This window comes from Gadus macrocephalus, chromosome 4, assembly GCF_031168955.1.
Source record: "Gadus macrocephalus chromosome 4, ASM3116895v1".
Lineage (NCBI taxonomy): Eukaryota > Metazoa > Chordata > Actinopteri > Gadiformes > Gadidae > Gadus > Gadus macrocephalus.
The window spans coordinates 8,762,444-8,787,723 of NC_082385.1; the positions used below are offsets into that span (position 1 = coordinate 8,762,444).

The window sequence follows — 25,280 nt, forward strand, 5'->3', positions numbered from 1 at the left end:
ATAGTCAACTGGAGCAGGCGGTGAAGCAACACACGCACACACGTACACACACACACCAGTGATCTCCAGGCGGTACCTCGTCCACCTGGGTCACGCGCCTGAAGCGCTGCCGGTGCGTTGGACCTGCACGGGCTATTAAGTCACCTATTAAACACAGCCTTCAATGGCTGTTAGGCACACATCGTTTAGTTACCACTGTCCTTCAAGAGCGCTGTGTTTGGGAAAAGGGCTGAAACGGTGCCAGGATGGACCCAAGCTAAATTACCCACATCTGCAGGCCGTGATCTGGGAACTACCTCGGCTGAAGGCTTCTTGGTAGACTACCTAGTGGGCTACCTAGTCACATAAAGGTTCTTAATCTAATGTCTTATAGCTGACCAGCTCTAATCTGGGTACTGGGCGTTTCAACCTTTATCGCTTATTAGTTTTGACCAGTCGTGTCGCTGAAGACGGGGATTTGTAAGCGTGTCATTGGCCAACAGGGAACACACAAACTCTAAGCCAACCGGTGGGAAGACGAGCTAAACCATCCGGTTTGGACACCAAGGTTCTGATAAAAAGTGTCTGCAAAGGTTTCAAATCCACACACCGTGTAGACTGGCCACTGTAGATAAACACATTCAAGTCCCCTTCTGAAAGCTCATTCAAATGAGCTTCTCTTGGGTAGACTACCCGCAACAAAACGGTAAACAAAGCGTGAATCGGCCCCCTCTGAGCGGGTTGGTTTCCCGGCCCAGGCTCAGCTCCCCCCCTCTCCTGGGGTTCTGCTGTACCATGGTACGACAGCTGGATCGCAGATGAGCCCCGTCCAGACGGCGAGGATGCGTGATGTCTCGGAACTCCAACCAACTGTGCTTCGCATGTGATTCCCCCCCCCCGCTCCATAGAGTGTAGTCCGCTGCCTGTGGCATCCTAAGCTGAACCAGATCATGGTGGGCACCGCCAACGGACTGGCCAAGGTGTACTACGACCCGCTCAAGAGCCACAGGTAGGTCCCGCCCCCATCCCAGATGGGATGTCTGTCAATGTCACCTCTACTTGATGTCATGGTCATCTCTTGTTGTGTCAATGTCACCGTCACCTCTCGTCGTGTTGATGTCACGGTCACCTCTTGTTGTGTCCATGTCATGGTCCCCTGTTGTTGTGTCAATGTCACGGTCACCTGTTGTTGTGTCAATGTCACGGTCACCTGTTGTTGTGTCAATGTCTTGGTCCCCTGTTGTTGTATCAATGTCATGGTCCCCTGTTGTTGTATCAATGTCATGGTCCCCTGTTGTTGTGTCAATGTCACAGTCACCTGTTGTTGTATCAATGTCGTGGTCATCTCCTGTGTTTTAATGTCACCTCTTGTTGTGTCAATGTCACGGTCACCTCTTGTTGTGTCAATGTCACGGTCACCTCTTGTTGTGTCAATGTCACCGTCACCTCTTTAGTGTTTTTCCATGTACGGGTCACATGCACAGGGGGATGTTTAAATGGATGGTTTCCTTTACAGGGGCGCTAAGCTGTGCGTGGTGAAGAGCCAGCGGAAGGAGAGACATGCAGAAACACTCACGCAGGATTACATCATCACACGTAGGTTTCCGTTCCCTCGTACTTACACACACGCACGCACGCACGCACGCACGCACGCACGCATACATAAACAAACAAACAAACAACCGCACACACAATCAAACACACACCAACTCACACACACACACACACACCCATCCACGTCAAACTGCGAGCCCCTAGCACAACAGTAGTGATGGTTCATGTTGCCGTTAGCTTCTCTCTCCCCACCTACGAGATCAGCATCTTACCGCCTCCCCCCCCCCTCCACCTGCTGTGTGTGAGGGGCTCCGCTTACACCCGTCGCCCGTTTAAGGCTGTGGATAATTACAGGAGCGATTTAGGATAAGTGCCTTCCTCCTTCAAGGACGGCCGCGGCACTGGGGTCCGCTTTTAGCCGCGCGCGCGCCTGATGGCGAACGGCGCCCTCGCCCTAACCCCCAGCGTTTCTAATCAAGAGAACACGGGGATTTGGGGTGTGCCGTAGTGCCCGATCACATCACCTCTCTGACTCGCATCACATCTCTCTCTTTAGTTCTGGCTTTCTCTTTAGCTCTCGCTCACGCTCTCTATGTGGCTCTCGCTCTCGCTCTCTCTTTAGCTCTCGCTCAGTCTTTAGCTCTCGTTCTCGCTTTCTCCTTCCATCCTTCTGTCTCTCTCTGTCTCTGGGTGTATGTCTCTCCATCTCTGAATCCGTCTCTTTCTCTCTGTTTCTGTTTGTCTTCTCCATGATCTCCCTGTAACTCATGCAATCCCTCGTCCTTCACACAATTATTCACTCACTCCCACACACACACACACACACGCGCACCCACAACAGTTATTCATATGCACACACACACGCACACTTTCATGTCTCCCTCATCTGTGGCGGTTCGAAAGGCAGGACTCGGGGCCATTAGCTGATGGTGTGTGGGGGGTGGGTGGGTGGTTGGGTGGGGGGGGGGCCACGGGGTCAGGTGGGGTAATGGGTGGACCGAACGGACAGCCTTAAGGGCATCATGTGACCACCACGAGCTGACCACACAACGGACATCCACCTGTCCTTCTGCTCCTCACGTGGACACACACACACACACACACACACACACACACACACACACACACACACACACACACACACACACACACACACACACACACACACACACACACACACCTGAGGCCTAGGTAATGGACCTATAGTAACTGAACAGCTGCTAGTAGCACTTGGCTCCTGATTGGAGGTTAGTCCCATCCACCGCGGGGGGGTGGGGGGGGGGGGGGGAGAGAGGATGTGCACGTACCTGTCCGTACGCGGCCTTTTGATAGCATCTCCAGCACGCCAGCGAGGTGTGGAGTGTGACGCACTCGGTGCCCCGGCGCTGGAAAATCGGCGAAGGGGGACAGGAAGTGAGTGGCGGCCCGCTGAGAGACGCGAGGGAATCTGTTAGCGGTCGCCCGTTTGCTTAATGTAGCGCGGCGGAGCGGGGAATTAGCAGGCCGGCGCGCTGGATGGAAAACCACTCCATCCAGAGACCCCTCTCGCTGGAGTGTCTCTCTGTAACCCCGCGAGCAGGGAGCACGTGCACCTCGGCGTAGACACCAGAACACACACACACACACACACATGCACGTACGCACGAATGCACGTACGCATGCACAGATGAGCGCAAACACACACACAGATGGATGTACACGCAGACACACACCGATGGACACACACACACACACACACACACACACACACACACACTCACACTCAGATGGACGCACACACACACTCAGATGGAGACACGTACACACACACACACACACACACACACACAAATGTGTCTATTCTCTCCTCTTACACACACACACACACACACACACACACACACACACACACACACACAGATGGACACACATTTTAGGGCACTCATTGTCATGCCCTCATTCACTCACTTACTCAAGCCGGGGGCTTTTATTGTGGTGGTGCTCAGCAAAGTGTAAAGAGTAGCGGCGTAAAGTGTGTGACTCTATCAGCCAGGGATTTGTAATGAGCCCGCTTGGTGTCCACTACAGCAGAACAACGCTAAGTACACACACTCGGGCGGGAGATCATGCGGGCCATGCGTGCACCTCATGCTCACACTGCATGCTTGTCCGTGTTGTGATTTTGCCTGCGCCCGACGATTTCGGCTTTAGCTCCACGCGAAGGACACGGTGGAACGCAACCTAAAGGTCCCCTCGCATGGCCATCTGGATGGCTCATGTTATGTAAGCCTGTGTGTTAGCTGGGGTTTTTCGTGTGAATATTGGTATCTAAATGTGTCTGTGTGTGTCTCTCTCTCTCCAGCCCACGCCCTGCCCATGTTCCGCGAGGCCCGGCAGCGCAGCACCAGAAAGCAGCTGGAGAAGGACCGCCTGGACCCCATGAAGTCCAACAAGCCCGAGCCCCCGGTGTCCGGACCAGGTAACCCCCCCGGACCGTCCCCCCGCGCCTTATTAACCGCTGTCACCGGAGAGTCATTTTACACACGGCCAGGTCTTTAGGGTTCTTTAGTCGTCCGAGTGAGACCAGCTGCCCAAAGGCGGTCCATCTGTTAGCATTAGCCGTATGAATGGTATGCAGATAGTAGGGGTTTCTGTGGGGAGGGGTTTGAATATCACTGATGGATTATTGCACATATACAACGGCGTTGTTGAATACTCGATTCTGATATGTCTTAAGGATGGGAGGCATCTTTAACAGTTCGAGCACCACAAATCCGACATGAAATCAACGCTCAAATTAAAATAATCACCCAGATTTGTCCATGACAAGGCTCCACTGAAGAATGTTGTGATTTCAGCTGACCACGTCGATAAAAAAAACATGATTATAGATGAAAGGAACTAATATTTAATCACTGTTGGTAACTGTGGTGTAAGTCAGTTGGTAGCTGGTGTAAGTCAGTTGGTAACTGTGGTGTAAGTCAGTTGGTAACTGGTGTAAGTCAGTTGGTAACTGGTGTAAGTCAGTTGGTAGCTGTGGCGTAAGTCAGTTGGTAGCTGTGGTGTAAGTCAGTTGGTAACTGGTGTAAGTCAGTTGGTAACTGGTGTAAGTCAGTTGGTAACTGGTGTAAGTCAGTTGGTAGCTGTGGTGTAAGTCAGTTGGTAACTGGTGTAAGTCAGTTGGTAACTGGTGTAAGTCAGTTGGTAACTGGTGTAAGTCAGTTGGTAGCTGTGGCGTAAGTCAGTTAGTAGCTGTGGCGTAAGTCAGTTGGTAACTGGTGTAAGTCAGTTGGTAACTGGTGTAAGTCAGTTGGTAACTGGTGTAAGTCAGTTGGTAGCTGTGGCGTAAGTCAGTTGGTAGCTGTGGCGTAAGTCAGTTGGTAACTGGTGTAAGTCAGTTGGTAGCTGTGGCGTAAGTCAGTTGGTAGCTGTGGCGTAAGTCAGTTGGTAGCTGGTGTAAGTCAGTTGGTAACTGGTGTAAGTCAGTTGGTAACTGGTGTAAGTCAGTTGGTAACTGGTGTAAGTCAGTTGGTAGCTGTGGTGTAAGTCAGTTGGTAACTGGTGTAAGTCAGTTGGTAACTGGTGTAAGTCAGTTGGTAACTGGTGTAAGTCAGTGGGTAACTGGTGTAAGTCAGTTGGTAACTGGTATAAGTCAGTTGGTAACTGGGGTATAAGTCAGTTGGTAACTGGGGTGTAAGTCAGTTGGTAACTGGGGTGTAAGTCAGTTGGTAACTGGGGTGTAAGTCAGTTTGTAACTGTGGTAAAAGTCAGTTGGTATCTGTGATACAAGTCAGTTGGCAAGGGGGTATAGGCGGCACAAACCACGACAGGCTGTCCCGTTATTGGAAAATCCTGTACCTTACTGGTACATTAGTACCTGTACTCCTATGCACACAGGCACACACGCACTCATACATCCACACACACAGACACAACACTGGTCAAGGTCAGCATTAAACTGAGATACCAGAAGGACAGGTAAATATGCCATATGTATAAAGATGTTGCAGTCGTTCAAATGCAAGGAAATTATTTTCTAATTTTTATGATCATCTAGATTTAGATCTATATATTCAATTATTACATATAACAGGCACATGTTTCTGTACTTTCGCCACAATGCATGCGAAAGTCCGGAAATGCTTATTAGCAAATAAAATGTACACTTTTGACTATGCTGATATACATATATTTTCCTGGGTTCACAAAATATCAGTATACATGTACAGAATTTCATTGAAGTTCCATGTCCTTACATTTAACTATACCAATAACCAAGAAGTATGTATAAGATGTTCAAAGCTCTCTGCAACATTAACAACATTGTATGTGACACACTAGTCTATGAATTGAAACTATGTTCCCGTCACACCCTGCTAAGAATGACACAAGGCACATGGGTCTTTGGGCAATCAAACAGGTTCATAACAACCTGCGGCCTCACAGATATCATATGTCATACATGTATATCCTGGGTTTCCTACGTGTTTACCCAAACGTCTCCTCATGTCTGACTTTCGTTGACTTTGCTATGTTTTTGTTTACGTGTGTGTGCGTGTGCGTGCACCTCGATACATGTGTTTGCTTTGTGTGTTCCTGACTGTGATTGTATGTATGTGTGCATTGATACGTTAGCTTAGAGTGTGTGTGTGTGTGTGTGTGTGTGTGTGTGTGTGTGTGTGTGTGTGTGTGTGTGTGTGTGTGTGTGTGTGTGTGTGTGTGTGTGTGTGTGTGTGTGTGTGTGTGTGTGTGTGTGTGTGTGTGCCCTGCCACCCCGGTGCCTGGCTCTAACCCCGGTGGTCCTCTCTCTCAGGTCGCGGGGGTCGCGTGGCGGCTCACGGGGGCACCCTGTCCTCCTTCATCGTGAAGAACATCGCCCTGGACAAGACGGACGACAGCAACCCAAGAGAGGCCATCCTCAGACACGCCAAGGAGGCCTCCGAGAACCCCTATTGGGTGGCCCCCGCCTACTCAAAGTAGGGATCCCCTCAATCTGCTACGCTAATGCTAACGCTAATGCTAACGCTGTTGTCTTAGTCCTTTAACTGAGGCTTCATCCATAGTGACTCGGAAGGAGCCCAGATAGGCGCCATAAAGGAAGCAATTTAGGGGTCTTTCGCAAGGGTGCTTGCAGGGCACAGACTGCTGACATGATGGATCGAATGCTAATGCTAACACTAATGCTATTGCTGTTGTCTTGGTCCTTTAACTGAGGCTTCATTCATAGTGACTTGCAGTGTGGTCGGATAGATTCCATCAAGGAAGCAGTTAGGGGTTGTGCCCAAGTGTGCTAGCAGCGTACAGACTGCTGACATGGGGGATTGAATGCTAATGCTAATGCTGTTGTCTTGGTCATTTAGCTTAGGCTTCATCCATAGTGACTCACAGGGAGCTCCGGTAGGTTCCATTGAGGAACATTCAGGGTTCTTGCTCTAGAATACTATCGGGGTACAGACTGCTGACATGAGGAATCAAACCCAGTACCTTTGCAGCGGTCGTATAGGTGCAGCTTAGGTGGGTCAGTGGTGCAGGGATAAGCATAGAGGGTTAGTCTGGGCGGGTCTGGGGAATTGAACCCCAGGCCCTTGTGTACAGGGAATCGAACACTCGAAACCATGAGACGACTTTCATTCCGCGCCTCATCTTCAACATCGTCAGCGCCCACAGTGGGCGTACATGTGTTATCCCGGTCGAGTGCTTGTGTGTTGTCAACTGTCTACTGTGCATGCGTTTGGAAGAGTGGTGCATCAGAAATCAAAAACCTCTGGCGGTTCGAGTGTGAACGCCGCTCCAAAACAGGAGCGTTCCTCCTCGTACAATAGGGCTGCGCCTGTTGCCCGAGGCAACCTCTTTCATCTGCAGGTGTGGCGGCGTCTCGCCGTGTACAGACCTGCCCCCGAAATAGAAAGGTCACATTTTTTCTGAGGTGGATGTATCTGCTACTGTGGAGCTGTTTACACCTGGGATGCCCTGGTTTATGATCCCACCAGGCCCTAAACCCAGAACAATCTGGCGATGTAGATACAGGCCGTAGTTTAGACACCAGCAACTGCAAATATTCAAATCAAAGAGGGGTTTTTTTCTTTCTTTTTTCTCGGTTGAGGTATCTCAACGTAAACATATGTTTTCCCTTTGAGGCGGTTTTTGAATATGTTTTGCTGTGGCTTTAGTTTGTGCTGTTCGGTACTTCTGAGTAGAAAAGAGGAATGACGTTTTCATGGATCCTTTCGATGAAAACAATGTTCTTATCGTGTCTGGCAGAGCGGGTTTATGTTCGATAACTCAGACACCCGTAGACTCCATAAACATATCCTGATAACGATTGCTGTGGTGTAAAACTCCACATGATACAGCACATCCTTCTTCACATGTCGCCCAGCCCCAACCACAAGCCTTTTATCAGAGAACAATTCAACAAACTATTGTCCATCACTTAAGATGTCCCAACAAGGAAAAGACCACCAATAGGGGTCACCACGGTACGGTGGGCAGTGGACCTACCTCTCCATGGAGACCAAGCCCCCTCCCCTGTCTCCGGACATTCCGCTCGGATTCCAGGAGCCAGGATTCATTCTGGGTACCCAGACCTGGGTGCTCTGGCTCCAAGCGGCCTGAAGCCGGTCATTAGCAGCACTAATGGGGCCGTTGACGCTAATGGCGGCCGCTGTGGTGTTCAGCGCTGGCCAGCACGCCCGCTCAGCCCTCCCTGCCTGGGGGGGGGGGGGGCGGCCCCCTTTTTTTTTTTTCGTCTCTCCGGGTTAATTGGTTTTCCCCTGGCGCGCGACCTAACTGCTCGCCGTGTACATGTACACGCACACATATGCACATGCACACATATTCACACGCACACATATATTCACACAACTATACCTATACGCATGCACATATACACGCACGCCTATCACACACACACACACACCTATCACACACAGCCATTCCAATATACATGCACACACCTATATACCGGCACGCACACACACCTATCACACACTCGTACACATGCACACCTATCTCACACACACACACACACACACACACACACCTATCACACACACACACGCCTATCACACACACCCACTCCATTATACACGCACCCACACACACCTATCACACATATACATGCACACATATACATTCACACATATGCACACGCGCAAAGACGTTTGTCGTGCGTTGTATATATCGTTTATGGATATTTTTAAACGATCAGCGATGCGTTTGAGGCAGAGCATCGCGTGCTGCTTTCCCAGGTCCACCCATCGACTGTTCCATCCATAAGTCTCCCATGAATAAGTGGTAGGTTCTACTCTCTGCTTAACATTCGATTCCCCCCCACCCCTGGCTATTATTGGTTTCCATCCAAGGGAAAAACGAGCAGAGCCTGGTTTCCCCTTTGTGTCTCTCATGGTCTGTCCCCCCACCCCCCCTCTCCCTTACCCCCACCCCCGCCTGTCTCCATATATTATGTTCCGCTGATCCGGAGTGAACCCGTACATACTCGCCGCCATGTATATTGCACAACAGCCAAGTTCAAACAAACAGATCATAAAGCATGACCGTGTGTTAAAATGTGCCCTGTTTAGGACCCAGCCAGAGACCCTGTTCCACGAGGACTCGGAGGAGGACGAGGAGGCCGACAAGGAGCCCGAGTGGAAGAAACGCAAGATCTGAACACAGGCGGACACACGTCGGCCATCTTTATATGTGTTTTTATACGCCTGAGGCTCCATCTCTACGGCTCGGGTCCGTTAATTGAACGCAAAAGCATTTTCCGTCTGGCGTTTTTGGTGGATCCCATGCGTCGAGTAGAAGATATTGTTTTGATGTAATTTTTGTTACTGGAATATTGTCCTATTTTTTATTGTCTCTGCCCCACCCCCCCCCCCCCCCCCCTCCCGGATTTGCTGATGCCTCTTTAATGGAGGCCAGATTTTGTGGTCTGTGAGCATTGGACTTTTATGAGCAATTTATGGGCAGTATGGGATACTTCTCAACGTGTTTGCAAATTGAATGTTAGACTTGATATAAAGAGGCCCCAATGTTTTTACAGCGTTAAATAGCAGGTGGGTCATTTGTTTCACATTAAAATCATCTTTTTATAAATATATTTGTTTCTTAATTTGTAGATAATCGATTCAAATATTGCATCATTTAAGTGTTACACAAGCAATGGAAATGCCAACATTACTGTGCATTTGTAAATATTATTCTACAGGCAAATTTACAAAAAAACGTCATAAATAAGACAAAGTTCAGTTATTAATACTTGACTACTTCAGTCGTCAAAACCCTCTTGTGAAAAATCACATTATTTCCGTGGTCCTACTTTCTTCAACATTTGTCATATGACATTGCAGTAACCTTGTAATTTGGCATATCGGTTATATCCTTTGAATATATGTGTCGGGTTGTATATGTGACGTATGAAGTCATTTCTGCAGCGGCTTTGGGTTTCCTTTGAATACTTTGGACTAGAATATCCACGGTTATTTCCATGGACAGACAGCCAAAACATACAGATCCCATAACACAAACAGTTTGTGTTCATTGTAAATGCTGGTGGTATCCATCCTCTAGCCATACCAACATAACATAACGTGACACAACAACATATACATATACAACAACGCATTGTTAAACTTGAGGTCTGCTCTGCAATAACACAACAGGACAACGTGTTTGTCAGCTGGCATCCGTCTCGTGCATCGCCCTTCATGGTCACTTGTTAATAGTATTTGGATTTTCTAGAATACCAGGAACAGAGGACGTAGAATGGTAAGAGTATCACAGCGATGGTGGCAATGTGTTTATGAGAGCAGGAGAGAGATGGAGGGGGGAAGGCCTGAAAAAGCCGAGGGGTTACGCCTAGGGTCGAAGAAGAAGAAAGGGTCAAAGGGTAGAGCCAGAATACATGCACATGCGTTATAACAGAGAGGATTATATCATCATGCCAGGCCTGAGAAGAGGATCTCATTTTAAGGGTTCAATGGCCAGTTGATGTGGAAATAAAAAAGGGAGATTGTTAGAGATGACCACACTTAATTAAACACAAAATCATAAATTTCTGCTTTATAACATCAATATTAAAATAAGTCATACATTTCAAAAGAAGTACCCTTGTCACATAGGTGTGTCCACCCAGATGCATGATGGATCATATTATCAGGCATCATCCAGGTGAACTGAACCAACTGGTGGGCACCTGTGATGTCACAAGTGCACAGATTTCAAAGTATCTCGCAATTGACTTTGTATTGAGTCATCTCGTAATCAGTGTATTTATAGATATGGACCAAATATCCTACAAATATTTGTTCTATTTTGGTACCACAATCAACAGGCCGGTCGGTCTCCTTAGTTGGACCAAATTGGACTAAAGGTCACCCCAGTTGTTTACCGGCTGACTCATCTCCGTAGGTATTGCACGTTTACACAAATCCCCGGTTGTTTCTTGGAACATCTCAACAAGTGGTGTTCCTGTCTCTTCAAAATGTCCAGCTACTGAGTATTTTTGGGCAAAGCTTTTCGGGAGCTGCTCAGATTCTCTGCCCTGAGGACAGTTTGCTTTAGAAAGGGAAAGAAATCGCCCGCAGCACCCTTAAAAACAGTGTTGTGATTTCACACAGGGTTTAGAGCACTCTGTCGTCCAATGCTGCGTCTGCGTCTTCCCGTCATGGTGCCTGGGGGTGGAGCTAGTGGGTATGGAGGAGGAGGAGGTGGCGGTGGCGGCGGTGATGTCGGCAGCTACAGCCACCCCGTTTGTCCGTGCCAACCGTAGAATGCTGGAATGATGCGACTAGGCGATGTCAGTCGACGCAGAACCTGTTATCCCACACCTTGTGAGTGAAAGCGAAAGGGTGTGTTCGGTTTTTTGTAGTGCCACAGCGATACTCCTCACCTAAGCCAGCTTGATCTGGCAAATTCGATGATAAGTTTTGATCCCATTGTTTTGGGTTTTTTAATTCAAATCACTTTCCACCTATTGAAGTATCTGTTTCGTATCATTGTGAGTCTGTGGATGATTGGTGTGTGTGTGTGTGTGTGTGTGGCCGTGTTGTTTAAATCTGAGAGCAACACTAATGGATCCGTCATTTGTGTGACAGGCTGTGGGGAAGAGGCAGGCCTGTCTCGGGGGAACATAAACTAGGGCTTGTAGACACACACTGACAGCATTATGTCAAGAAGCCCCGCTCACTGACTCGTCCGGTTATCGTTGCCGTTTTTTTCTCAACAGCCATTTAAACGTTGGCCCCGGGCGCTTCGCTTTACAGCTCAGCGTCGCTTTACGGCCGACGTTTGTTTACTGTACGACCCTGAGCCCGGGCCCAGGGATCCTCGCAGAGCCCCACCGCATTTAGCAACATGCATTGGAACCATTTTTGCAGTTCTTTTAATTCACCTCAATTCACATTGTGTTTGCTTTTTTTCTGAACATGCAAGGTTGAGTTTTGGTAAAGATCTCTGCCGAGTTGGAAAGGGACTCACCTCAGAGATCTAGTTAGACCGCTGGTGATGAGGTCAGAAAACCCAGAAAGAGAGAGACACACACACTCGCGTTTAATATAAACAAGTTTAATTCTGTAAAAAGTTATAAAATGAATATAGTACAAAAATAAAGTTTGTTGAGCTTTGGTTCAGTAACACAAAACATAGTCCGACATAATGACAGGTCTGCCGCTGAGGTGCTAAAGACAAAACAAGAGTGAAAACGTTGCAGTCCCGTTTAATTTTCCCTCCTCCTCTAATGTTTACGCTAAAGACTCTCGTCTCTGCTCCAGTCAGGGCGTGTTTACCTTCGCAATCAAACCCAACAACAAAATGGAGGCGCAATCAACACACGGGAGGATGAGAAACGCACAGAGTGAAGCGAATGACAGACAGAGAGAGAGAGAGAGGGACAGTGGTCACAAATAGTACACACACACACACACACACACACACACACACACACACACACACACACACACACACACACACACACACACAGGGACACACACACACACAGGGACACACACACATTTTTTTAAGGATGGTATAAGGGTTCCAGAGGGCTGCTAGGGAAATCTCCTAAATGCACATTGTCATCTGGAAAGGCTTAAGCACAAATCAGTTGTTACAGGGGGACGAGATGATCCAATTGATGAAGTATGCTGTGATAAAAGCAAGAATCCTTTTTTTAGTGGCGGCAATTCTTTTGTATGTTGGTTTCTGTGTAGTGTTTGGCCTACATTCAGCCTGATATGGTGGATTTGTTCTGTGCATGTGATTGTGTGTGTGTGGGTGGTGGGGGTCGGGGGATTACAGCGTAAAGCTGGCCTGGTTGCTATTGGGTGAACTGAAACCCGGGTCCTTAATCCACACCAACATGGAAGACCTGCCCAAGGGTTCACACTTTTGACTCTGTGTCTTTTTCTCCCTCTTATCCTGAATGTACTTGTTGTTGTTTTCAATCAAAGGGGATTATTTGACGTTGGTTGTGAGGGGATCATTGCCCTCTAGAATCACCCCACTAGAACAAAAGTACAAACAATGGTTACAGTTAACCTCAAGAGGGGCCATGGGCTAGATCTTCCTTAAATGGTCCTAGAATCTCTTAAGGTGGCCATCGCCAGTGGCAGTAAAGTTTGTTAATCCTCATGCTGGAGGATCGCTTTCAAATCCCCACCCAACACCCACCCACCCACCACAGTGCCCTACCCACGTCAGGAAGAAAATAAGTGTCTGTCAGAGAGACACACTGGAAACAGGCAATCCAGGGAAAAAAGCTAAACAACAGGAAACAACCGGTAACCACTACAAAGCCTTGGACTGAGACCTGGCACAGAGCCCGAGTCTGGAGGGTTCAGGGGAAATGTGTTCAGGAGTCTGACACTAGCAGCGAGCTTCTGCTCTGCTCCTCGCTCACCAGAGGACAATGGAGCACTGGAGGTACTCTCTCTCTCTCTCTCTCTCTCTCTCTCTCTCTCTCTCTCTCTCTCTCTCTCTCTCTCTCTCTCTCTCTCTCTCTCTCTCTCTCTCTCTCTCTCTCTCTCTCGACATTGTCGCAAAACTATCAGGTGTCACACTAAAGGATAACTGTGAAGCCTGTCTACTGTCAAGGTTTTATGTTGATGTTGTTACAGTGGATAAAACCTTGGTACTGATGACCACGGATCAGACTATGGTATGAATATAATAAAGGCTTTTCTAAGTTAGACTAGTGTTATTGTGGAGTTGTTTTCTAACCGAGCCCAGAGGGAGGTATGGCTGTATTTATGTGTTGTTTTGTAAACAGATGAATCTGACATGCGACGGTTTGGAGAGGTGGTTCTGGCTGTAAGCCGTAAGCGCGTGACTCATCGCTCCCAGCCTGCGACGGCTCGCTCTCTGGAGTCTGGTATTCTGGTCCCAGTCAGGGACGACAAGGTGAACCGTCAAAAAATAAGACTCACGACATCTGCCATCCCTCTGCAACACGGTGTAAAAAAGCGAGAACTAAGATACAGTCTATTTGAAAAAAAAAGGTAATATTGGTCCATTGCTTTCGATGTCTCTCTCTCTGTCCTTCGCTCCTCTCTCTCTCTCTCTCTCTCTCTCTCTCTCTCTCTCTCTCTCTCTAACTCTGAATAATTCCACAATGTTCTTGGAATCGGCAAACGGATGTGTATTATTTAGGATATTGCGGAATTGTGTGAACTTGGGTTGGAACAGTGTGCGTTACTGTGGCGTTTGAGTTTGATGAGCTGTGGCTGTACCTATGTGCTGCTTCCTCTCTGCCGGACGCCCCCCCCCTCCCTTAAATATACGCTTCACTTTGGCACTATCAAGGACAGAACAAAAGCCGTTTTAAATAAATAAGAAAACTGAACAAAACAAAAAAACATTTCTTTCATACAATGGATTGCAATAAATATCAATAAGTTAATTTCGTATTAATAAATACATCTCTTACATATATTCCATTTATGTGTTTTTTTCGGATTTTACATAGACGTGTTTTTGCACCAAGAAAAAAATAATGTCTTCGCTTGAAATGTGTGGAAATACTCGTCCCTTGGTCCTGGGGTTGTATAAGGGTCTACATCCAGGTTTTTGCAGTGGAAAGGGAATTGGACTGCAGTTAAACTTCTTTCTGTCCATCTCAGGGTCACTCTCCGTGCCTCCAGAGAGTTCGGAGCCCAAGACATGAAAAATCGATGTTCCTGGGAAAAACGAATGTTCCCAAAGCAAATACTGGCATCGCTGGCCAACTTTCTCACAGTAGAGCCTCTGCTTCAGTCTTGCCTTCAGTTAAGAAAGGACAGTCTGTATATATAATAGCGACATATCTGCAAACGGATATACCCGGCCTGTGTCGGTTTTCCGTTTGAAAAAAAAAGAAACAAATGTTTTTTTTAGTTAGGTCACCTTCACGAAATTCTCATCTCTGCTCTGAAGGAAACACTAAAATCCCCTTCTCTTTGCAGGCTTGCTACGTCATCGTTCAAAATGAAGCATGTGATGTCATTCGTCGGGTATACGCTTACCCACGACATACCCAAGATTCTCTTCTTGAGCCGACCTGCCAGAGCGATCCACAGAGAAAGCCAGACACCTCTCTCGTCGGCTCGCATATCGATCGTGTATCGCCATGTGGGTGAAGGTTCTTTTTGGATATAGCAGCTGTTTGGTGGCGTCTCGTGACTTTTGACATCAGCCATGGCTCGTGATGTGACTCTCGCGATGTGACTCTCTCACGATGTCAGTCTCTCGCGATGTGAGTCTCTCGCCGCACGCCCCCCCCCCCCCCCCCCCCCTTTCAGACGCAGGCGCACCTCCTCGCCGAGTGCTTCTTGAGCGTGTGATACACCACGTCGTCGTCCAGGAAGGACAGGTCGTCGTCGAAGGCGACGGGGCGGCAGCAGGTCCGCGACGGCGCCTCCTTGTCCAGCTTCCTGTTGTGCGTGAGGTTGTTGAGGATCTTATCGTAGTTGGTCTCCGCCTCCACGCACGGCCCGCTGCAGTAGCGGAAGATGAGCTCCTCTTTGGTGCGGTAGCCCAGCCCCAGGTCCGTGACGTTGAGGTGCACCTCCTTCAGCAGGCAGCCGCGCGTCGTCACGGCGATGCTGTCCTTGGGCTTCTCCGAGCGGCCTCCCTTACCGCCGCGACCCCCCGTTCCGCCCGCGACCTTTCCTCTTGTCCCTGTGTCCTCCTCCTCCTCCTCTTTCTCCTCCATAGCCATCTCCTCCTCTTTCTCCTCCTGTGTTTGCTGCTCCCCTCTGTCTCGCCTGCTGCTCCCTCCTTCCCCGCATCTCCGCGCCCGTCTCGGAAGACCGCCGGAGTCGGCCGATGGTGGCCTCGATAAAATCCATTACGTCATCGAACTGCTCCGGGTAAGGGTCAGCGATGTCATCTGGAAGAGGGAAGAGGAAGAGGAGAGAGATTGAGCAACAATGACACACTTCGTAACATGACGTGATTATTATGCAAATCCTGAAAGGGAGCCAATACCAATAGTATGAGTGTACGGGAAGTCGCAGAAGCCAAAACTCGTGGAGCATTTACACTCTCGCCAGATCCGTTAGTCAAAGGGGTGAGTCAGCCACGGCTGTCGTTCATATACCTCAACGGGGTCTTAAATAGTTGTTTCCTTTTGTGATCCCAACTGGATTGATCGTACAAAAGACATCGGAGAGCGAAGAGCATTGAAAACATTGAGGAGTCGCTCTGCTCTCCAGACTGAGAGCCCTGAACCTGAGCACGCTGTCCTCGGGTGTGGTGGGAACGTTAAGGACCCACTGGTGTCTTTGATCGTCCTGCATTACACTCTGATTCAATTACTGCCTCATTCCCCTCCTGGTCCGTCGTTTTGAACACCGAACGGACGGCCTGGCACCAATCAGCCATCGCTGCAAGCGTCACAAAGGACTAATGAAAAATGACTGAAAGGAAAACAGTCATTAGGTAACCAAAGGCACCCGAGCCCGTGGGTTTTTGTGTGTGGCATGCGCTGTGTGTGTGCGCTCGCATGCGATGCCTCATGCACGCATGCAATGCAATCTCACGTGCAAATCAATGGCCCGTGATCCATTTTTTATGTGTGCGTGTACATTTGAATGCCTGCGTGTGTGTTACCGTATTGATGCATCTAGTCCTTTCAAAAGTGTGTCAAGTAGTTTAGGTGGTGGTGTCTGGTAGGTGTAGGTATCTGTAACCCTGCTCCTCTCTCTCTCTCTCTCTCTCTCTCTCTCCTCTCTCTCTCTCTCTCTCTCTCTCTCTCTCTCTCTCTCTCTCTCCCTAGCTCTCTCTCTCGCCCTCCTTCTGGCAGTGTCACCTATATATTGATACTAGTGTATCAAATGAACCTGGGCTAATCTGTGTAGACAACACTGCCCCCCCCCCATTCCCTTTGATTCAGACCGCTCCCGTTCTCTCCTGTCAGATGGATGGCTGTTGTCCGGTGGCTTTAGTTGCTATAGATGCTCACAGTAATCCAGCTATCCTACTCTGTTTAAGGAGAACTTCTGGGGGTAGTTAGCACATTTATAACGTCAACTTCTTCTTGCCAAGTGTCTGTTGATTGCTAAAGTGTTTGGATGAATATATAAAGCTAGATATAAGCTAGTCTGTCATCATAATTCAGATGTTGATTTGGACTTTCATACTTTAGATATTAATCTAAAGTATGACTACTCACACAGTAACCAGATTGTTCTAATGACAGGACACTATCATACAATCGTTTTGTAAACAATATCAATGTCCCTTTCATCCGTCACTCACATTCTCCATAGTTTTGTAACAATATTGATAACCAGCAAGCCAAAAAACCGAAGAAAAAAAAACACACAATCCTCGTCTTTCCATTTGAGCGGTAATATATTCCTGTTCACTGCACGTTCTTCCCCGCCTTGGCCCCTGAGAAACTCTAGCCGGCGGATAGTTTATAACTGAAGAACAGGCTCTGTATCTTTCCGTCGACACGCCGCGCAACACAAGGGAAAAACACACACACCAACGGAGCCACAGCTCCCATTGAGCGGCAGTGTTGTTTACACCGCGGTGCATAGTTAATGGTCTAAGGTTACAGGAACAGTAAGGGATGGGGACTGGGGGGGGGGACACCACGGTCGAGCGGTGTACGAGGCCGGGGGGGAACACAGTTGATTTCAACCGTTGTCCCGTTGCTTATCTGTCCCGCTGAGCGCGGTGGCTCGCCGACACGGTGTCACGCCAGAGTCAAACAAAGAGGAGGATTCCTCGCGCCTGCCGCGGTTCAAACTGAACATAAACACACTGGAGGGCTCCCCCCGCCCCCCCCCCCACACCTCCACAAATCTACTCGGAGATTCCAGTCATCTGGTTCAGATTGCCTCATCTAATTTCTAACTTGGGAAGAATTTCACCCCCTTTACCCCCCCCCCCCACCAATTCTACTCCCCCATCCCCCCTACCCTACCCAGACGCTTATTCATCCATCTGGAGCACGGAGGAGAGGCACGAGTGAATCCTGGGTCTCCAACGGCAACGGAGGCCGAGGGGAGCTAACATAAACAATGCGACGGGAGCTCTTCATCGCAGACAGGAGGTGCCGCTCTCTCTCTCTCTCTCTCTCTCTCTCTCTCTCTCCCCTCCTCTCCCTCTCCCGCTCTCCCCCCCCTCTCCCTCCCCCTCTGTCTCAAGGCTCCTGAAACACGACTGGGAGCCTCGTGCCCTCCGGCACTGTGGTGCTCAGCGCTGGATAAGGGCCCCGTCTTGAGCGAGGGGCCCTTATCGCTGACCTCCGGTGGACCCATCAATGCAATAAAGAGCTCATCTTCATAATGTAACGTGAAAAGCTTCCAAGAAAGCCACGACACTCAAACAGTCACGATGAGCGTTTTTTATCAAACAATGAGGAACCTCAATACCCTCTGATCTGCTTCACTTGTATTTGACACAATTGAAACCGGCCTCCTCCCCCCCCCCCCCCCTCCCCCCCCCTCCCCCTCTCTCTCTAGCACGCCATGCAGGGGAACACAAAGCCAATGTCTACAAGACCCTGACGGTAGCCTTACACTGCTCCTCCACGGACATCCCCTGGAGGCGACGGTCTTTGGGGGGAATTCCGGTTTGTCCTCCTCCTCGTCCTCCTGCTCCAGGGAAGGGGCCAGGGAGTCGCTGTGGCTACTGGGGAAATAGGGCTTCTTGGCTGGGTGAAGGTTTCGGTAGAGGGGCCTCGCGGAGACTGAGCTCAGGAGCAACAAACACATTGCCAACGCGTCCCATAACTTCATCTTAGACTCGGTTCCTAAAAAGGAATCTGCAAGAAAGAGGGAAGAGGGGCAGGATGAGTGATGGGTCAGTTTGAGAGGGAGATAAACAAGACAATAGAATAAGGGGTGGGGGGTAATAAAATGCAGAAACACACACGATGGAGACATCTTCAAATGGTTTTAGAAGAAAGAGAAAGAAGATTAAACTAATTGGATTGCGTAATGTAAACAATGCAAATTGAACATTATAGTCTCCAGCCGGCTTAGCAGACGATGTATTACAACAACACGCAGTGGTTTGGGACAGTCTGTTATTAGGTGAAGCGCTAACTTTGCATCATTCTTTTCTGGCATGTTGCGGTTGGGATTTCGGTTTAGAGCTGAACTATTCAATAAATGCCAACAAGCAAGGACGCAACCTATGCGTAACGCGGTTGTTTATGGGAACATATTTAAACAGAAAATAAAAAAAATGTGCCCTTTTTGTAAATCTATTTAGATAACTAATGCGTCTCGTTGTAGTTAAGTATCACACGTTGTATGTGTTTGAGGAGCTTTTGAGGAGTTGTGCTACAGCAAGGAGAAACGGCGGTTTCAGGGTGCGCATTGACGCGGAGCATTCGTTGGAAAAAGAGAGCACCAAAGTGCACTGGCAACAATAGACTAAATACAAGTGAGTTGGCCAGATGGTAATTCCAATGCTTACGTGACTATACTTAATGCCATGTTGAGTCTGCAGCAAAGCCAAACATTCCCGCATTCATACCTACTGGAATTAAACATTGTTTAACCGCCTTCATGCAAAGTGGAGTTATTGAAACTAACTTCCCAATGTAAAAAAAGAATTGTAATTAAAACAAGATAAGCCTTCCTTAATATAGCCTAATATCAGGTTGACACTTAAATCCATCGCAAATAAATGCGAATATAGACTACAATGTGTTATGTCTTAATACACCAACATTGCGAATGCCTTTCGTACTAACCTTAAATAGGGTCCATGCAGACCTGCAAACACTTTGCGGCTTTTCGTCAAATCCAAATGGAAGTATAGCCACATTTAACGTCCCAAGCTTAGTCCACTATACCAATGGTTTTCTTGTTGTTGTTGTTGTTGACAGTTGATAATTCTTCAAACAGTCAGGCCCGATGATATTATTTGGGATTCACTTCACAAAATCATGAATCGTTTCCAGAAACGCATAGAAAACCACGTCTAGGAGGAAGGTAGCGCACCACGCGTCCTCTGCGCACCGTGGAGTCCAAAGGTGGCCGAGACGCTCTGGGGGAACGGGTCGCAGTCGCCGATGAATTGGATGCTACGTTTCCACGCTGGAAAGCCGAGGAAGCTCCACCATCTCCAACGCAGACGACAAGTCAAATGAAGACATCAGTGTGTCCTCCACCGCACACGCGGCGATGCGCAAAAAAGAAAACCCCCAAAAACGGCGACAGAAACGGAACGACTCTTTCAGGGGGGTGGGGGGGGGGGGGGCGGCGGCTGTGAGCTACTTGCGTGTCGTCTCTTTAACTTTAACAAAAAAGGTCCGTTATATCCACAGCGGGGAGGGGGCCACTGACTGGACTCAACGTCAACTGCGCCGCGCGTAAATGTTCATAATCGCCAAAATTTCACATAACCTGGATATCGTAACCAAAACAACCGTAGGTTTTTATTCTCCATTTTCTTCCGTTACCAAAATGTGACCCCCCCCAAAAAAAAGTATGATAGTAGTTTCCACGTGAGCGGGTCCTTATACTTTGGACAGCTTTGCAGATGTTCCACTGTGCTCTGCGCGTAACACCATAGCGCGGGCAGGAGGCGGCCGGACGGCATTTATAGTCAAGTGCGCGCTGACGTCTCGGAGCCCCGCCCCCTCTTTCTCGACCCTGCAAAAAAACAAAACACTCAAGTGGGCCTTACACACACACACACACACACACACACACACACACACGCACACGCACACGCACACACACACACACACACACACACACACACACACACACACACACACACACACACACACACACAGAGTCCCTCTAAAGCACCCTTGGCGCCCCGTTTGGAAGGGGTTGCAGTTTGGAGATGTCTTGAGGATTATGTCACACTTCTGATGTCCTCGGATTAGGTGTCAGTATGCGGAAGGCGACTTTGGAGATGATCTGTTGTGAAGCATGTTTTCTAGCGCACCCATCCCTCGCGTAAGGCGCGGGAGGGGTGAGGGTGGGAGCGTGCGCGTACAGCACGGGAGGGAGTTGTGGAGGGGAGGGGGGTGTCGGGTTCCGTCTGGTGGTTACACACCCGTCTCAAATTAGGACGCGCGCGAGCCGCATCTTTATTTACTTCACAACACATTTTCTTACGGGAGTAGCCTACAACGTGCCAAGGCACGGCACGCGGCGTTCGCGGGGTTTGCAGTGGGGTGGGGGGATGTATCGACCCTCTGTCATTGGGCCCCTTGACAAAATAACCAGCCAATAACCAGCCTGCATGGACCACCAAACCCTTCTGGATGTGATTGACATGCCCAATCTCCCGTGGGGGGAGGAAGGGGTCCACCTGGGCCGTCTTGATTGTTTCAAGGATTCCAATCGCGTGCGCTCATAAACAACACGCGACGTCCTCCCCATAATCGGAGCTCCTCGCTCTAGTAAGGCAAAGAAAAAAGGAATCCAGTTTATTTTTTTTACTTTTTTTACCTCCTTCTGCAGAACTGTTGAAAAGCAGGACGAGCGTGACACCTTTAATCCTCACGGGTTTATCTCCATTATTCATTGGCATCGGGGCTCGAATGAACTGCGCTTCCACGAATGAAGCTTCGTGTTAAAACAAGTGTTCATACTTCTGTGGGCCCTACCCCTATGAGAGCTTCCGCCTGGTGTAGCCTCCACCTTGTGTTTTGGCGAGACAGGTTTTACTAGCGCGTCTGCAGAGTATTGTGTAAGAAGGTTTTTTCACATATCTCCGTAGTATCAAAAGGTCAGGGTTACTACGAGGATTGGACTCTCCTGAGTGACGTGTTCACCGTCATCTGTTTTGGGGATGTCACCGAAATCGTTCTTTCTCCTTGGATGCATTTGTATCTTCGAAAAAAGAACCGTTTTATTAATGTTATTTCCGTTTATGCAAATTCATTTTTCAGATTCCTCAATATTTCTTTTATTTGATTAATGCATCAGGGATGTTATCGTTATTTTTAATTGTCATGTTAAGGATGACACAATCACACAATGTTGAAATGCTTAGTAGCTCAGGTTTTTCTGGGGAGAGATCGGATAGCGTGGGAACATATAAAGTGATATCACATTAAACAGAAACACTGTCATGTGTTTTGGAGCACAACCCCATCACCGCATCAAAGGAAAGGGTCTGATGGCAGAGGGGCTTCTGGGAGTGTGAGTCTTTATATTCAGGCAGTTAGTCATGACCTTTAACCATAAATGAAGAGACAGTGAGTGCGATTCTGTCCGTTATTAGTCATGCACTCTTTATCTGCTTGTGGTTAAGTTTGATCTGTTATTTTCCACTTTTTAAAATAGACACTGCTTCATTCAGTTTCTATTTCCATATCTAACTTTTAATCTTTATTTCCCACATGACAGTTCTAGGGAATGGACAATGTCCCTACAATGAGGCGTTAATCCATCATCATTTCATCTCATTCATTAACCTTCAATAAACATGTATTATCTTGTTGCTGATCCTTCTGCGATCATGCGTGACATTACTTGACTACATTTGTTTTGGAAAGGAATCAAGGTATTGTCAGACTATGTAGACACATTCTACACACACACTCTCACACGCACACACACACACACACACACACACACACACACACACACACACACACACACACACACACACTCAAACCGTGAACTATGGCAATTCATGGTTTGAAATAAACACGGTCCATCAGCCTCACTGAAATAGTGACACATTTTCTTTTTCCACTTGATTGTGTCTGATGGTGTGACGCTCAGAGGCTCATTAACCCTCCACTCTATAAGACACAAGATGTCTTTGTCCACCACGGGACCACCACTCTGTGGTGACACCATCCTCTCTCTCTCTGCGACTGCTGTAGGTCGGAGGTCATATTGCTCACCGAAGTTAGCACCAATTTAGTGTGAGAAAGGGACTCCACACATGCATGCACACGTGCACGCATTAACTCACACACACACACACAAACACACACACACACACACACATATATGCGTTCATTAAAGTACACAAAACCAAAAAAGAATGACTCAACACACACACACACACACACACACACACACACACACACACACACACACACACACACACACACACACACACACACACACACACACTGTCAGTGTTGGGGGTAACGCGTTAGAACTAACGCGTTAGAGTAGGCCTACTCTTATTCGTTTTTTTCAGTAACGAGTAACCTAACGCGTTAGTTTTGCGAATTCAGTAATCAGTAACTCGTTAATTTCCAAAATAACCACTCGTTACTCCGTTACTTTAAGATTTTCCCTCGATAAGGAAAGTAAAGTCCCGGGTTTTCTGCATTTAGTCAGATGCTGCTGCCCTGCTCCTTGCATCTCTCTCTCTCGCTCTCTTCGTGTGTGTGCGCGCGCACCTGTGTGTGTAAGCTACGTGTGTTACCGCGGCAAGATGGACGAGAAGATAGCCTTAGATTCCTGGAGCTCATTATTTTGAGTTACAGAGCGAAAAGGACAAGAAGAACATAGTGGTCGTTTTGAGCACCTTCTTCTCCTACGTTTCAACCATTACTTTGGTGATAAATAGGCTAAAGGTAGCCTACGTGATTGTTATGAATGTAGGGCTATAGGGTCACACGAACATTTTCAGTTCTTCAATGTTTTTTTTAGTGCCATGCACTGTTCTTTTGTGCAACGCATACGGTTAAATTGAGTTAAATTTCCAATTCTAAAAGGTTGCGTGCCTACCTGTTAAGCACTTTGTTAGGCGCCTGCACTTGTAAAGTGGATAAACTATGTGTGACGCACTGTTCTTTTGTGCGCAGCCAATACGGTAAGCTACATTCTGTTAAAATAATGTTATTCATGGAAGCTGTTCAAATGATCAAAGGATGAATGCCTGTTAAATAAAACGTGCAATATGATGACTGTCTTTCCTGTCATTATGCTATAGGTTCATGATTGATTGATAAACAGTCAGCACTGTTGGTGCATCTAAAGGAGGATGTGTGTTGTTGTTGCGCTAGGCGGACACGCACGCACCCCAAACGCATTTTAATTGTTGGTAACGCACGAGTACTCTAACGCGTTTCTTTTATTTATAGGTAACGTAGTAACGTAACGGATTACTTTTAATTGATAGTAACAAAGTAACCTAACGGATTACTTTCAAAAGTAACGATACCCAACACTGCACACTGTTTGGCGTCACCCTACTTCACACCTGAGCTCAGTGGCCTACTACTATAGTGTCTTAACATGAAATATTAATTGGTTTGGTGCGGTGTAACGTGAGTAAGATGAATGAATCACCAGCAGCAGCAGCGGCGGTGTTAGGGGAAAAGACGAGTCACTCCGTTAATTACCCCAGCGCTAATGAAGAGACAGCCGCCATTGTTGGGGAAGGGCCCCTCTCTCTTTGACGCTCAAATGCGCTGTTCTGCTTAATGACTATTTTTAAATGCCAAATTCTAAAAAAATATATCGTTATTTTATTGACAGTGTATATTCCAGGTACATAGTCAAATACTTACTTTTGGAGTTATGTTCTTTGCGTCTATTATTAGTTCATTGACAGTATATATACATATAAGTATATAGTAAAATATACAGTGCCTATAAACGTGCATTCCTAGTGTCTGTCTACTGTCTTTCTAGTCTATGTCTTGGGTTTTTATAAACCACCATGAAAGTATTTTTGTATACCTTTATTATGATGATTAATGAATGCCTCTCTTGAGAAGTTTGTGCTATGTTTATAGTGAATAGATTAAGAGATACAGATAAAATAAGACTGGAAACTAGGGAAAAAAACGAACATGCAATACGATGACTACAGGAAGAATTGCTTCAATGTAAACGTGTTGTCAGATGGAATCAGTCATAAAATAGATGTCATAGTAACCACATCCATGGAATGCCACTATTTCAAAAAAGTTGCATAACTCAACTCCAGATCTTATTATTATAACTTTTAAAATCTGTCATACCAATAAGACAATCTTAAAATGTATAGAAATTGCCTTCAAGCAAGGGACAAGAGGGACTCACGCTGTTTAAAGACATTGTAGAATACTTTTTATACCAGCAGTATGGTCATGCGTTTTTCATGTATTTTGATACGTTGTTGGTGTAAACAGATATATTGTGTAATCCCTAGACCATCATTCCTCGCTACGTTTGTTCGAACAAATTTGAACAAAATCATCAATGAATGAAGTTATATTTAAACTTCAACAGCCTGTTATTTTGAAGGTACTACAGTTGTTTAGATTTCTGTGTTTTTCCACAGTGTCCAAACGGCCCTGCCCTGTGTCCGCCTCGGCACGCTGGTGGGGGCTCGCCGGGGCT

At 47.6% G+C, this 25,280-nt stretch overlaps 2 protein-coding genes and 1 long non-coding RNA gene across 3 annotated transcripts in view; 1 reads left to right on the plus strand and 2 right to left on the minus strand.

The window, feature by feature from the left end:
* The window catches only part of LOC132455906 (WD repeat-containing protein 70), a 43,602-nt gene extending 33,987 nt beyond the window's left edge, over nt 1–9,615 (plus strand). Inside the window, exons 14-18 of the mRNA XM_060049983.1 lie at nt 888–988; nt 1,496–1,575; nt 3,875–3,991; nt 6,326–6,488; nt 9,096–9,615. Coding sequence (XP_059905966.1) covers nt 888–988; nt 1,496–1,575; nt 3,875–3,991; nt 6,326–6,488; nt 9,096–9,183 — 549 coding nt within the window. The 3' untranslated portion in view covers nt 9,184–9,615. The remainder of the gene's footprint in view (nt 1–887; nt 989–1,495; nt 1,576–3,874; nt 3,992–6,325; nt 6,489–9,095) is intronic.
* A 2,453-nt stretch (nt 9,616–12,068) lies between these two features.
* Nucleotides 12,069–14,091, minus strand: LOC132455908 (uncharacterized). Its single transcript, XR_009525344.1, has 2 exons — nt 13,550–14,091; nt 12,069–13,489 (listed from the first exon to the last, which is right to left on the minus strand). It is a non-coding gene; the product is annotated as an uncharacterized LOC132455908 (long non-coding RNA).
* An 11-nt stretch (nt 14,092–14,102) lies between these two features.
* Nucleotides 14,103–20,971, minus strand: gdnfa (glial cell derived neurotrophic factor a). Its single transcript, XM_060049984.1, is given in 5 exon segments — nt 14,103–15,643; nt 15,645–15,883; nt 18,528–18,569; nt 18,572–18,772; nt 19,712–20,971. Coding segments are annotated over 4 exon segments (810 nt in total). The 5' UTR covers nt 18,747–18,772; nt 19,712–20,971; the 3' UTR covers nt 14,103–15,289.
* Between the last annotated feature and the right edge of the window lie 4,309 nt (nt 20,972–25,280).